Source organism: Chiloscyllium punctatum, chromosome 3 (assembly GCF_047496795.1).
Source record: "Chiloscyllium punctatum isolate Juve2018m chromosome 3, sChiPun1.3, whole genome shotgun sequence".
Classification (NCBI taxonomy): Eukaryota; Metazoa; Chordata; class Chondrichthyes; order Orectolobiformes; family Hemiscylliidae; genus Chiloscyllium; species Chiloscyllium punctatum.
In genome coordinates, this window is record NC_092741.1 from 120,653,634 (window position 1) to 120,669,557 (window position 15,924).

A 15,924-nucleotide genomic window follows, 5' to 3' on the forward strand; every position below is an offset into this window, starting at 1 on the left:
GTATATCATGAAGAGTCAGATGTTGCTAACCTGTTCAGTGATGCCCATTTGGGTTTCGCAAGGGTCACTCAGGTCCTGATCTCATAGCCTTGCTTCAAACATGGACAAAAGAGCTGAATTCCAGAGGTGAGGGGAGAGTGAGAGTCCTTGACATCAAGGCTGCATTTGACTAAGGCATCAAAGAGCCCTGGCAAAACTGGAATTAATGGGTATCAGGGCGCAAACACTCTGCTGATTTAATCATATGTGGCACAAAGGAAGATAGTTGTGAAGGGTCAGTCATCTCCGCTCCAGGGCATCTCTGCAGGAGTCCCTCAGGATAGTATCCTAGGCCCAACTATCGTCAGCTGCTTCATTAATGACCTTCCCTCTGTCATAAGGTCAGAAGAGGTTATGTTCACTGATTGCACATTGTTCAGCACCATTCACCACCACTCCGATACTGAAGCAGTCTGTGCTCAGATGTAACAAGATCTCGACAATATCCAGGCTTGGGCCTACAAGTGGCAAGTAACATTCGCTCCGCAGAAATGCCAGACAATGACCATCAACAGTAAGAGACACACTAACCACCGCCCTTAACATTCAATGGTATTACCATCACTGAATCTGCCACTATCAACATCCTTGGGATTACTATTGACCAGAAACTCAACTGGACTCACCACATAAACACAGTAACTACAAGAGCAGGTCAGAGACTAGGGATACAGCGGCAAGTGGCCAGGTGTTACATTTGGAAGTAGGTGAGCACTTTGATCATGACCACAATTTGGTTATGTTTTCTTTAATGATGGAAAGGGATAGGTATGTACAGCAGGCCAAGAATTACTGCTGGGGAAAGGCAATTACAATGTGATTAGGCAAGATTTAGGATGCTTACGATAGGGGAAGGAAACTGCAGAGAAAGAGGAGCTGAGGAAATGAGGAGCTTATTCAAGAAACAGCTACTGCATTTCCTTGATAAGTATGTACCTGTCAGGCAGGGAGGAAGTGGTCAAGCGAGGGAGCTGTGGTTTACTAAAGTTGAATGTCTTGTCAAGGGAAAGAAGGCGGCTTATTAAACATGAAGGCTCAATTAGGATGCTTGAGAGTTACAAGTTAGCCAGGAAAGACCTAAAGAGAGAGCTAAGAAGAGCTAGGAGGAGATGAGAACTCATTGGCAGATAGGATCAAGGAAAACTCTAAAACTTTCAATAGGTATATTTTGTGCAATATCAGGAATGAAAGAATGGCTCTAGAAAGATTAGAGCCAATCAAGGATAGTAGTGAGAAGTTGTGCATGGAGTCAGAGGAGATGGGGAAAGTGCTAAATGAATATTTTTCATTAGTATTCACATTGGTAAAAGACAGTATTGTCAAGGAAAATATCGAGATACCGGCTACTAGACTAGACTGGATTGAGGTTCACAAGGAGGAGGTGTTAGCAATTCTGGAAAGTGTGAAAATAGATTAATCCCCTGGGCCGGATGGGATTTATCCTAGGATTCTCTAGGAAGCCACAGAGGAGATTGCGAAACCTTTGGCTTTGATCTTTGTCGTCATTGTCAACAGGAATAGTGTCTGAAGACTGGAGGATAGCAAATGTTGTCCCCTTGTTCAAGAAGGGGAGTAGAGACAACCCTGGTAATTATAGAACAATGAATATTACTTCAGTTGTGGGTAAAATGTTGGAAAAGGATTATAAGAGACATGATTATAAATCCTCTAGAGAGGAATAAGTTGATTAGCAATAGTCAACACGGTTTTGGGAAGGGTAGGTCATGCCTTATTGAGTTCTTTTGAGAAGGTGACTAAACCGGTGGATTAGGGTAAAGAGGTTGATGTGGTGTATATGGATTTCAATAAGGCATTTGGTAAGGTTCCTTACGGTAGCTATTGCACAAAATATGGAGGCATGGAATTGAGGGTGATTTAGCAGTTTGGGTCAGAAATTGGCTAGCTGAAAGAAGACAGAGGGTGGTGGTTGATGCGAAATGTTCAACCTGGAGTTCAGTTACTAGTGGTGTACCACAATTATCTACTTTGGGGCCACTATTGTTTGTCTTTTTTTATATAAATTACCTGGATAAGGGCATCAAAGAATGGGTTAGTAAATTTGTGGATGACACTATGGTCACTGGAGTTGTGGATGGTGTTGAAGGATATTGCAGGTTACAGGGGGCCATAGATAAGCTGCAGAGCTGGGCTGTGAGGTGGCAAATGGAGTTTAATTTGGGAAAATGTGAGGTGATTCACTTTGGAAGGAGCAGCACAAATAAAGAGGACTGGGTTATGAATAAGAGTCACGAGGTCATGCTGCAGCTGTACAAAATTCTGGTGTGGCTGCACTTGGAGTATTGTGTACAGTTCTGGTCACCACATAATAGGAAGGATGTTGAAGATTTGGAAAGGGTGCAGAGGAGATTCACTAGGATGTTGCCTGGTATGGAGGGACGATGTTATGAGGAATGACTGAGGAACTTGAGGTAGTTTTCATTGGAGAAGGTTGAGATATGACTTAATTGAGACATAAAAGATAATCGGAGAGTTAGATAGGATGAACAGTGAGAGCCTTTTTCCTCTGATGGTGATGCCTAGCACAAGGGACATAGCTTTAAATTGAGGGATGACAGATATAGGACAGATATCAGAAGTAATTTTTTTTTGTTGAGAGAGTATGAGGGGTGTGGAATACACAGCCTGCAATAATAGACTCACCAACTTTAAGGGTATTTAAATGGTCATTGGATAAACATGTGTATGAAAATGGATTGTATAGGAAAGATAGGCTTCAGATTAGTTGCACAGTTCAGTGCAACATCAAGGGCCTGTACTGAGCTGTAATGTTCTATGAGTAACTCACCTCCTGACACCCTGAAGTCTGTCTGCCATCTACAAGGCACAAGTCAGGAGTGTGATGGAATGCTCCCCACTTGCCCGAATGGGTGCAGATCCAACAACACTCTAAGCTTGACACCATCCAGGACAAAGCAACATGCTTGATTGGCATCACATCAAAAACATTCAATCCCTCCACCACCGGTGTTCAGTTGCAGAATTGTGTACTGTCTACAAGATGCACTGCAGAAATACATCAAACATGCTTAGACAGCACCTTCCAAACCCATGACCAATTTGATCTAGACGACAAGGACAGCAGGTACGTAGGAACGCCACCACTTGCAAGTTCCCCTCCAAGTCACTCACCACCCTGACTTGGAAATATACCACTGGTTCCTTCACAGTCATTGGGTCAAAATCTGGAATTCCCTCCCTCCTGGCATTATGGGTCAACCCATGGCAAGTGGACTGCAGCTTCAAGAAAGCAGCTCACCACCACCTTCTCAAGGGCAAATAGGGATGAGCTATCAATGCTGGCCAGCCAGTGACACCCAAGTTCCAGAAATGAATAAAACAAAAAAAAAATCTGATTTTTGCATACATGCAAAACAAGGTTTTTTTTTGACATATTCTAAGAATAATTTGTAAATTGAAATTAACTATTATTTTTGGTGAGAGTTGACTTAAGACATAGTACTGCCAATTGTTCTACTGATACAGATGAATGACTTTATTACACTGCTTACAAAAAGTTTTTGATTTTAAAACCTATGCACATTATTGTCCCAAAAATCTTTTCCTTCTCATTTTACTCTTTTCACCAAAATACTTTTAGTCATAAATATATTTTTCCTAGTGTTAAATACTTTGGCTTCTTGTGTTTTGAAAGTATTGGAATCAAGGAGCATGTTAGAAGTTTTCATGGATGATTGACATCCTATAAATAGTAATTGCATAAACCTGTTTTTTAGGCTGCATCTGAAAGAACAGTCGCTAATTATGGCTATTAAGACAGCTGCTACAAAGGTAAGCGCAATATTAAGAAAATCCTCACCATCCATAATTTTAGTGTTTGACCCTGACTGATTAAGATTCCTCTCACATAATAACTGTCCTATTTACTTGCATGTTCTTTAGCCCTATTATTTCATAGTATTTTTCATTGTATCCTTAAGAATGTCATTCGATTTTTAAATAAAAAATGGAAACCACTTTTTACATATGTGGATAAATAGAACAGAGAAAGATGATAGTTGCACCTGTTGTGCCTTATTAATCCAGGCATACAAACCTGCAAATAAATTTGTGGATTGAAGTAATCTTCCTAGTGGGACTCAGTTTGAAATAGTGTGTGTGGCTCTGGGCATTTCTAAAAAGACGTTGATATGTTGGAGATGTTAAAAAGAACAGTACAAGTTCATTCTGCTATAATGCGCGCTTTGTTAATGCAAATTCGCTATAATGAGATTGACGAATTGGGGATGCTGTTTCTGAAAGGTGAAGTTTTAAACCTTCTATTGGTTATAACGTGATTCTGGCCTCATTACTTTAAATGGTGCTGCTATTACGCTATTTTCTTATAACACACGATTGCATGAGAATGGAGCTATTGCATTATAGTAGAACCAACTGAAGATATATTTTTTTCTTTTTCTTTTATGTGATTTAATCATCCAAGGCAAGGATAGCATTTATTGCTCCAATTGTTCTTGAACTGAGTGGATTGCTATTGCATTTCAGCAAGCATTGCTGTAGGTCAAGAGTCACATGTAGTCCAGACCAGATAAGAATATCTGACCCTACTATAAAGGACATTAGTGAACCAGATGGGTTTTTCGAACAATAAATAATTACAAACTGTCTGAAGATCCCCAGTTTATTATGGTTCCAGATAGGCTACCGAAGTGTCACACTTTCAAATCAAGAGGCTCCCCTTCTTTATTCACCCATCCCCTTAGTTGGTCACAACAAGTTTGTTTGATTTTGAAAGGATACCTTTCTCCTAAACCACAGCAGTGTATGTTTTAAATTATTGAACCAGACTGGCCTGAGTTAATGAAAGAGTGAGTTTAAAAGTTATTGTTATGACATGGAGACAGATGGCTGAACCAGATCAGCCTTTCTACCTCTGTATTCATAACACAGTAAAATTAATCCATTGAAGACTCCCAAATAGTCATTCCATTGGTTCCTAACCAGTCTTTTGAATAACCAATCACAGACTTTGTGAATTTCTACTCACTGGTTTTGTACTTTTAAATAAAAGACTTAAAAATCTATTAAATACAAAACAACGTTAGCAGAGAGAAAATTAAAAAAACATTAATGTCTGTGCTTTAAACCCAAAACATTTGTTTCCAGCCCCTATTCACACAAAAAACAGAAAGGAATGTTAAGAGATAAAGAAATAAAAGAAAATAACAAAACTGGCCAGATTACTTCAGTGTCTTTCATGGTGCATTGTTTCATAGGCATAACTGTGAACTCCTTGACTGCTCTTCTAAAACATTCAGTAAGATCACCTTCTAAGTTTGCCCAGGCAAAGGCAGCAATGTTTCAGATTTTCTACTCTTTGGCCTTCTGGAAGCTAGTTCAAAAAGCAACTTTAATTCTGGTTCCACTCAAGTTGACATTTCTGGGAGAGTTTGTCAGTCTAAGGCCATTTAATGACTGCCATCTGCTTGAACTTTGGGTTCTCTCCAACTTGCCAGAACCAATTGCTCGGTATGGGACTTCATTCTTTTATGTCTTCATTAATAGCCAAATTCTGCTATCGGTTCTTCCTGGGGTTGACTATGTCTATTAGAACCTTTCTAATCCAGTCTCCGTCTGCAGTTAGCTTCCAGGTCTGGCCTCTCAAATAAAGCATGTTTGGGTCTCTTCTTTTTCTGTTAACAAAAGTCTGTCTCAAAGTCCACCATTCATTTCCAGCTCCTAATTCAAAATTGATAAAATAATGAAAATTCAGTGTGCATTCTAACAGTTACTAAATGTGAGAAGGATTAGTGATGCAATACATGCACACAGATTTGAAATGAGAGATTAGTCTTAAAAAGCCAACATTTTTTAAAAAATCAGTCTCTGAAGAATAAACTGTGAGACATTATATCATTCTGGTTGTATGATATCAGTAGGGCTGATATTGGTAAGTGAGTCACAGGCTTTGAGATGTTTGGCTGTGTAGGCCAGCTGAGAAGCCTTTGTTTTGTTTTCTTTTGACTGAAGTTTCACTTGCTGTTTTTAGTTTACAGCGAAGAGTGAGAATAACATTCCTTCACTTTTGCCTGCAGTGAGGGATGACTGGTGGCTTTCTCATCTGTTACCTTACAGCACAGATTGAATTAAAATGAGAGAAAACTAGCAGGAAATATAAAAACAGATAGTAAAGTTTCTATAAGTATTTAAGAAGGAAAGAATTAACTAAAGTGAGAACTGCTCCTTTAGAACCTGAGCCTGGAGAATTAATAATTGAAAACACGTAAATGATAGCATTGAAATGGTATTTTGTGTCTGTCTCCACTGTAGAAGACACACAAAAAAACATGAATACTTAAAAATCAAGAGTAGAAATGAGTGAGGAACTTGAAACAACCACAATTACTGGGGAAAGGGTTATTTGGAAGACTGTTGGAACCAAATGCACGTCCCTTAGACCAGGGCTATGAAGAGAAATCATCGTCCCTGATGTTTTTCTGGGCCCCTTATCCCCACCTCATTAACCTTCCCTGTTGCACCTTCATGAACCCAGAATTGTGAACTGTCGTCACAGAGAGGTTGAACTGTTTTACATAGATTTAGCAAACGTTATTTGGTTTTTGTACTCTATTTAGAAGTCCCATTGATTTTACACCCACTGATTTGTTGCACCATTACATACAATTACCTGTCATTCATATGCAACCAGCTCCTTTTCATTGCTCCTGGACCTGTGCAATTTCTGAACAACAACATCTAAAAAATAATTGAATCTCATAAGCACTGTAAGCAGCAATCCCATGTGTGAATGTGAATATCCTGAACATGTTCTATTAAAAATCACAAATCTATTGTGTAAATAGAAAAGTCAGGAAATGCGCAGTAAGCCAGATAGCATCTGTGGAAAAAGGATCAGTTTTAATACTTCGTGTCTACAATCTTCATGGATTCTGATGAAACATTTCTGCATTGGCCTCTGCTTCTCTGTGCACTGATGCCTGCAGGCACACTGGACATTTCCAATGCTTCCTGTTTCTTTTGGAGAAAAACTATCATCTTTTGCCAGCCCTCAAACAACAGTGAGACTTCTTGTGAGTTTCTCCTTCTGCTTCATCAGAAAACCAAGCAGCAGCTGCCCTGAGTTGTGATCTGCCATAACAGTAAACATACTTCTTTTTTAAAAAGTCATTATGAAGTAAAGCAGTGAAGTTGGTAAGCAAAAAACATGTCAAGACAACAAATCAATGGTTTAAAAAAATATGAAATTAATTTTTAAAAAACCATTAAAAAGTACCAAGGAGCCTATCTAACTAATAAACTCATGTTTGCTGTTTTGCTTTATAAGCAGCATTAGGGAGGCCAGACCAGAGCCCCAAATCCTGATCACCAAAGGGAGAGGGGGAATGGACCTATACTAAGGAGTTGGGTTTAATTAACACCATTGCATTCACCTTTGGTAGCACATACATCAAGCTAATCTTGGTAGAACTCCTCTGGAACTGAGGATTAAAAGCAGGCTGCTTTTCAGCCTGAGTTTTGCTCCACTTCTGGCCTGGAGTATGAATAGATTTCTGGGGGTGGAGGGAAAGGTTGTATATGTCTGTCTGTCCTCATTAGCAACCTGTGTTTGTGTCCAACTCACTCTCAGTCTGTTAGTTCACACACACACTCACATTCAGTGACTCTCACTTGTGCCATTCAGTTGAGTGGAAGTACGCCTGATCAGAAGTTGCCTGGCCCAGTGCCAGTCATCATTAAGCAGCAACTTATTTTTGATTTTGGTTTATTTTGATTTGGAATTGTGTGCATACAGCCAGTTCAAATGAAAAAATAAATTATCAAGGGTAATTGAACTGAAAATAAAATTACTAAGAATCCATGCTTACCACACACGCATGTCGCAATGATATTTGACTTTAGTGGTCAAAACTGAGAACATATTATCAATTGTACAGGAAGTTAATAATTAAGAAATCTAAAGACCTAATTAAGAAATTAATCATGCAGGCAGTATTAATGTGACTTATGGTCATAATTAAGGTATTGTGAACAGCACAGAAATAAGAGTAATGGTAATGGCCTATTAGTCATGTTTACTAATGCTTTCCTTCTGTGTGGCTTAAGTTTAATGAAGAGTTGATTATCTCAGAGGATATTGATGAAATACTCTAACTGTCTTCTGTGACAGTCCAAATATACCATATATCAACACAAATACAAAAGGTATTGTTACTGTGTGGCTATATCACCTAATAATAAGTTAGATGGTTAAAAAGAAGTGTGCCTTGAGAAAATCTGATGTGGGACCTTTAATAAAATAATTATTTTAGATTAGATTCCCTACACTGTGGAAACAGGCCCTTCAGCCCAACCAGTCCACACCGACCCTCCGAAGAGTAACCCACCCAGACCCATTTCCCTAATGCACCTAACACTTTGGGCAATTTAGCATGGACATGACCTGCACATATTTGGACTGTGGGAGGAAACCGGAGCACCTGGAGGAAACCCACGCAGACGCTGGGAGAATGTGCAAACTCCACACAGACAGTTGCCCGAGGCTGGAATCGAACCTAGCAGTGCTAACCACTGAGCCACTGTGCCACCCTCACGCCACTGTGTCCCCCTAACTCTGAAGGTTTCTTGTGAGAAGTATAATGATGCCCAAACCCAGACCTCTAGAAGGCACAGGCCTAAGTGGTTAGCACTATATACTTCCCTCCTTCTCGGGGCCCTTTCCTGGTACTGATGGCTTTTATACTAGGGTCTTAGAAGAAGTGGCTGCAACTATGGTTGATGCATTAATTGTGAACTTGCAAAATCCCAGCAAATTGGAAAATTACAAATGCACGATCTCAATTCATGAAAAAAGGGAGGCAGAAAACTGCAGGGCAGTTTGCCCACATCTATTATAAAGAAAATATTGGAGTCCTTTGAGCTGGGAAGAATCATTATAAAATCAGGAACAGTCAACATGGTTTTGTATTAGAATTATCATAGTTTACTAATTTATTATAGCTGTAAGGACCATGTCTTTTTACTTTTGTGATTTGAAAAACTGGTCATATAAAAGTAAAAATCAACATCATCCCAGAGGATGATAGGGCTTGTCTCTCTTTAGAGAGAAATGACTGGTGGTGAGTTTACTCTGGGGGTCACACTTCAGACAAGGAACGGGGTTGAGAAGGTGAGGTCTTCATGGTAGCATCACCCAGTTTGGGAATTGAACCCACACTGTTGGTAGCACTCTACTAAAGAAAACAGTCTTAAAAAACAAGGATTTGCATGGATGGCTGCATAATTTCGCAGCAAGATACCTATTGTGAACTCTCTTCATATGACCATCGTTTCCTGCAATATGCAGACGATTAGGAATGGAGAAATTATTTACAAGTAAAGCTGATTTGTTCTTGGCTAACTGAACAGGTTGGAACTGGAAACAAGTTGCAAAGACACAGACAAACTGAAAAGAAGAAAGAATGTGTACAATTGATCTCCCCAGCAGAAACTGCCTGTTTTCTGCAGTAAAAAAAACTCAGTTTAAACTTGAAAGAAACTAGTAATCTTTCCTGCAGCAGGTTTGTGAGCTATGAAGTTTGATTTAATAAATGAGAGACATTTTCCAAGTAAATCAATAGTTTTATGCTGCTTACAAACCAACGGATGCTTCTGGAGAAAGACAGACAGCTGAACACCAGGGACCTAACTAGCCAATGGAGGACCGAAAGGTCTGTTTCTGTGCTGTTTGACTCTATGGCTCTATGTCAGCATCAGAACTGAGAAGCAAAGGAACCTAAACTGTTTTCCTTTTGTTTTTCCCCTACTCTACCAATACAGGGGAACCTCAATTATCCGAAAGTGATGGGCGGGCACTATTTCTTTCAGATAATTGATTAATTGCCTTTCCTCTGGGGTTCGGATTTTTTAAAGTCTGCTCCTCATTCAGGAGACTGCAGCAGCACACAGCACGTGAGGCCCCCCACCCGTACACCAACCCCAACCCCATGCAACACCGCTCCCCTGCCCCCAACCTTGTGCAACACCCCCCCCCCCCCCCCGCCCCCAATCCCATGCAACACCACCCCGAACACCGTACGCGCCTGCCCTCTCTCCAGGACAGCTGCACTGGACACCAATAACAATACTGCTTCAGTTGCCTTTGTGTGGTAAGTCTCCAAATAGAGTGCGCGCACATGCACACGCAACTTTTTACTACCCTGTACAGGACAATGTTGGAGAGATTAATCCGGGGAAGGGGGGTTTAATATATACACCCCTGTGTAGAACTCCAGGGAAAGTGTGGGGAGGGAGAAAGGGCAGGCAGTCAGTCATTTGGAGACGGTGCCTGTTTAATAACTGTAAACAAAAGACGTGATCACTGTTGGAGATATGTCTTCGCTGTAATGTTTCCATCGGGACCTTGAGATCACCTTCGGATAATCAGCAAGGGGCCTGGTAATCACTTCTCTAGCTTCCCGCAGAGTTCTCGGGTACACCTGATCAGGTCCTGTGGATTTATCAACCTTAAGACATGTTTAAAGACAACCAGCACCACCTTTCTGTAACATGGGCATTTTTCAAGGTGTCACCATTTATTTCCCCACATTCTATATCTTCCATGTCCTTCTCCACAGTAAACATGCGTTTAGTGTCTTCCCAATCTCTGCGGTTCCACACGTAGGATGTGTTGCTGATGTTTGAGGGTCCCTATTCTCTCCCTAGTTATCCTTATGTCCTTAATGTATTTATGAAATCCCTTTGGACATGTTTGATGGATTTTGTGATGGCTCTTATTTTTTCTTTTTTTTTCTTTTTTTTAATTAGAAATTTAACATTTTAACAAGTTTACAAAAATAAACAAAACTCTTAAGTACAAATATTAATATACAATTAAATCAAATATACAATAGCCAAAATTTAACAACAGAAAAAAATACAGGAAAAGAAAAAAAAACAAAACTCAACTATCTACTAATCTAACCTACAACTAACCAGAGTGTACATTTAAGTCTCTTACATACTCAGAATGTATTAACACCAAATGTAATAAAACCCGTATTCGTGCGGGATTCCTCTCCCAAGGGGCCCCGGACCAGCCAGGTTCGCAATCCCAATTAAATAAAAGCCCTTGTTAGGATAGCTGAAATATCTGTATTTATGTAATTCAAGAAGGGCTGCCATATTTTATAAAATAATTCTGTCTTTTGGTGCACCATATTTGTAAGGAAGTCAAGGGGAATACATTCCATAATTAATCTGTGCCAATTTGAAAGTCCAGGGGGGCCCTCAGCCACCCAGTTCACCAAAATATTTTTCCTTGCACAGAAAGAGAGAATAGAAAATAGTCTCTTCCCGTACATGTCCAGGGAGGGAAAGTTCAAAAAGCCCAGAAGGAGAGATACAGGGTCCACTTTAATTTCCGTTCGTAAAAGTTCTGTCAGGGTACTTGCTACTTTAGTCCAATATCTACGGATCTTATGACAGGTCCATAGGCAGTGTACAAGAGTGCCCACCTCTATTTTACATTTAGGACACATTGGAGATGCTCCTGCCTTAAATTTTGCTAATCGAACCGGTGTTCTATGGGCCCTATGAAGTATCTTCAGCTGGATAGCCTGGGTTCTGTTACAGATAGTAATTTTTCTAGCGTTTTTCCCAAATATCATTCCATGTTTCTATAGAGATTTCTAGTCCCAAATCCTGAATCCATGTTTTAAGCAGATTATCCATATCTCCCGATACTTCATCGTGTAGTAAATGATAGATAGTACTGACAGAAGATACCCCCACTGGTTGTAGGACTCTACATTCTCTATCTGATTTATAAAGACTATCTATTAACGTAGTCTTTTTCTGTATATAGTCTCGAATTTGGAAATATCGAAAGAGGTCTCCATTAGGTAATCCGAATTTCTGACGCAGCTGTTCAAAAGACATCAGGACCCCATCCTTAAATAGGTCCCCTCGACATGAGATACCCCTTGATCTCCAGAGTTTAAAAGTGGCATCTGTAAACCCTGGTTGGAATCCCCATGCTCCCACTATCGGTGCATAGGAGGATGTTTTATGTGAATCACCCTCATTTTGCCGCATTATATTCCAAGCCTTAATTGTATTTAGTATTATAGGGTTTTTACAGTGATCTGTAATGATTTTCCTCTTGTCTAAAAATAAAAGGTTAATAAGTGGGTATTTTACTTGAGAGGCCTCGCTGTCCAACTAGATTGGATCTTGTCTGATCCACAATCAATCAGCTATGTAACTTAATAGGGAACTTAACTGATATTTCCTAAAATCTGGGAAATCCAATCCTCCCCTTGCCCGTGGAAGCTGTAGCTTCTTCAGCTTAATGAGGGGCCGTCTATAATTCCACATAAAGGAACCCAGCCAGCCATATAATTTACTTAGAGCCAGCCTCGGCAGCATCACCGGAAGCATTCTCATAGGATATAAGAGACGGGGCAGTACATTCATTTTAATTAGTGCTATTCTACCCAGCCAGGAAATTGGAAGGTCTCCCCATCGCTGGAGGGTCCTGCCTTATCCTTTCCAGTAAATGCACAAAATTAGCCTTGTACAACTGACCAAATATTGGGGTAGTAAAAATGCCTAAATATAAGAAGCCCTCCAGGGACCAACGAAAGGGAAAAAGGGATCCGTCCACTAAGTGGGATATCATAGCAAGGCCACCCATTGGCATAGCCTCCGATTTTGAAAAATTAATTTTATAGCCTGAGAATGTACTAAATGTATTAATAACTTTGATTAAGCGAGGTACGGACATCAGAGGATTACTGAGGAATAAAAGAACATCATCCGCATAAAGGGTAATTTTATGTTTACCTGTACCAATCCTCGGGGCCGTTATATTAGGATCAGCTCGTATGGCTTCTGCTAGTGGTTCAATTATTAGCGTAAATAACAATGGCGAGAGAGGACATCCCTGACGGCAGCCCCTACCCACATTGAAACTATCCGAACCTAATCCATTGGTAACCATAACTGCTTTGGGATCACTATACAATGTTGAGACCCATTTGGTAAACACCTTTCCAGCACCAAACCTTTCCAATGTATAAAACAAATATAACCATTCAACCCTATCGAATGCCTTTTCCGCATCTAATGAAACTACTACTCCTGGTAGGCTTGAATCATATTCAAAACCCTTCTAATATTATTGGATGATCTAAGGCCCTTAATAAACCCCGTCTGATCCTCCTTTATAATATGTGGCAGCACCCTTTCTAGTCTCCGTGCTAGCATTTTAGAAAGGATTTTAAAATCTACATTTAGCAAGGATATTGGTCTGTATGACGTACAATCTTCTGGATCCTTTCCTTTTTTAAGGATAAGAAAGATATTTGCCTCTTTCAGTGAAGGCGGGAGACTGCCCTGACTATATGCATAATTATACATGTCCATAAGTGGACCAGCCAATATTTCTGTAAATTCTTTATCGAATTCAGCTTGAAAACCATCTGGGCCCAGTGCCTTACTGCTCTGAAGTTGCTTAATTGCTCAAGTATTTCTTGGACTGTTAGAGGAGCATTTAGGACCGATACCTGTTCCGGAGTTAGGCCCGGAAAGGTCAAATTTTTTAAAAATGACTACATCCTTCTAGTTCTGTCTTCACAATCCTGTGATTTATATAACTCAGAAAAAAATTCTCTAATGATTGCATTAATCTTTTTATGATCATGGGACAGAATACCTGTACTTTCCTTGATAGACGTAATAGTTTGAGGGGCCTTTTTTTTTCTTTGCAAGAAATGCTAATTATCTACCCAGTTTGTCGCCATATTCATATATCCTTTGTTTTGCAAATAGTATTTCCCTCTTAGCTGTTTGGGTAAGTGTAGTGTTTAGAGCTGTCCTAATTTGCAATTTAATAATAGAAGGTCTATCAGCGTATGCTGTTTCAGCTGCTTTTAAGCGAGCTTCAAGCAGACACTGTTGTTCTCCCTTCAATTTTTTCTGGGTCGCTGAGTAGGAGATGATCAAACCTCACGTGTAAGCTTTGATGGTCTCCCACATCATTGATGGGTTGCTAGCCGTACCTGAATTAATTTCTAAAAAAGTTTTAAATTCTTGAGAAAAGTACTTCACAAATTTACTATCTTTCATTAGGAAGGGGTCCATACGCCAGTGCCGAGGTGATGTCCCATTGTTCCTCTCCTTAGTTTCCATGTATACAGCAGCGTGGTCGGAGATTGCTATACTACCTATTTTACAGGATGATATGGAATTTAAAAAAATCGAGGGAGCAAAAAACATATCAATTCTGGTATGACATTTATGTGGATTGGAGTAGAAAGAAAAGTCTCTGCCCTGTGGATGAAGACATCTCCATATATCTACTAATCCTAATTCTTTGTTCAGATCCACCAATTGTCTAGAGCTGGGAGATACTCCTGCATTACTCTTGGGAATCCTGTCTATTTCTGGATCCATAATACAATTATAGGGGGAGACTTTAATTGTATGACGGGCACCAAAAGCCATTAATTTTGAAAAGGCTTCCGTTATAAATTTAAAGGGGTGTGCCGGCAGGCAATACAAATTTAAAATCCCATATTCCTCTCCATTTATAAGGGCTTTAATCAAAATATATCGCCCAGATTCACCTTTTATCTGATTTAGGATTTTGAAAGGGAAATTCTTCCGAATGAGAATAACAACTTCCCTGCTTTTTGAACTAAAAGAAGAAAAAAAGGCCTGATCAAATCCACCCTGTCGTAATTTCAGGTGTTCTTTATCTAATAGATGTGTCTCCTGTAGGAGAGCTATATCAACTCTTTCTTAAGATTTGATAATATTTTCTTCCTTTTGACTGGCGAATTACTCCCCTTGACATTCCAGGTGCACCACTTAACCGACTGATCAACCATAATCATCCAGGCCAATACGAGACCCCTCGGGAGGGGAAACCCTATCCAGAACATCCCGAGCATAGAACACATAAAATTTACAAAAATAAAGGCTCTCTAATACACTCACAACAGTGTACTAAAAAACTAATTCTAAATAATAAAAAAAAGTGTTCAAATGGAGATATTCCCCCTTGTTCATAGGGGGTGTCACTTCCTTTCCAAAGGTCCATCTTATCCTCGCCCAACCAATGCCCCACCCTTAACCCAGGCGCTCCTCAACAAAATGACGAGAATTCGGATATAATACAAAGCTAGAGTTAACAGTGAGCACCCTACCCCCACTCACCCCAATACCTGGATATATTTGGTAATATTAATACCATATATAAACATATATGACTGTAAAATTACAACCTTAATAAATAATAATTAAATATAATAATACAAAATAGCAAGGGGGAAAAAAAACAACCCCGCTCCTAAAGACAGAAATAAAATAGAATAAGGTAACCACCTCCCCCCAACCATTAACCAAACCCCCCGACTTATATACATACCCACATATATACATACCCACATATATACATACCCACATATATACATACCCACATATATACATACCCACATATATACATACCCACATATATACATACCCACATATATACATACCCACATGTATACATAGGATAATAAAAGGAAATAGCCTAAAGGGGGGGAGAAAATCAAATACCTCTCCCCACCCCCCATGATAATATTAAACAGTAAGGTAAGAAAAAAAAGGGGGGATATAAATCGAAGTAGGGGAAAAGGTAAACCAACATCCATTATCTCTTACAATTTATCTAAGAGAGTCCAAGAATTCCTTAGCCTTTTCTGGCGATCCGAAGTTATACACGGATCCTTCATGGTTAAAGTGTAGCGTCGCTGGGTAGCGTAAGGAGTATTGAATATTTAAGTCCCTTAAACGCTTCTTCGCCTCATCGAATGCCTTCCTCTTTCGGACCAGAGCTGGGGAAAAGTCCTGGAATAACAT

The 15,924-nt window shown here is 39.7% G+C and overlaps 1 protein-coding gene across 3 annotated transcripts in view; it reads left to right on the plus strand.

Moving 5' to 3' along the window:
• The window catches only part of disc1 (DISC1 scaffold protein), a 131,903-nt gene that overhangs the window by 53,379 nt on the left and 62,600 nt on the right, over positions 1-15,924 (plus strand). For all 3 annotated transcript variants that reach the window (XM_072559664.1, XM_072559655.1, XM_072559646.1), the window contains exon 7: positions 3,795-3,849. In XM_072559664.1, coding sequence (XP_072415765.1) covers positions 3,795-3,849 — 55 coding nt within the window. The remainder of the gene's footprint in view (positions 1-3,794; positions 3,850-15,924) is intronic.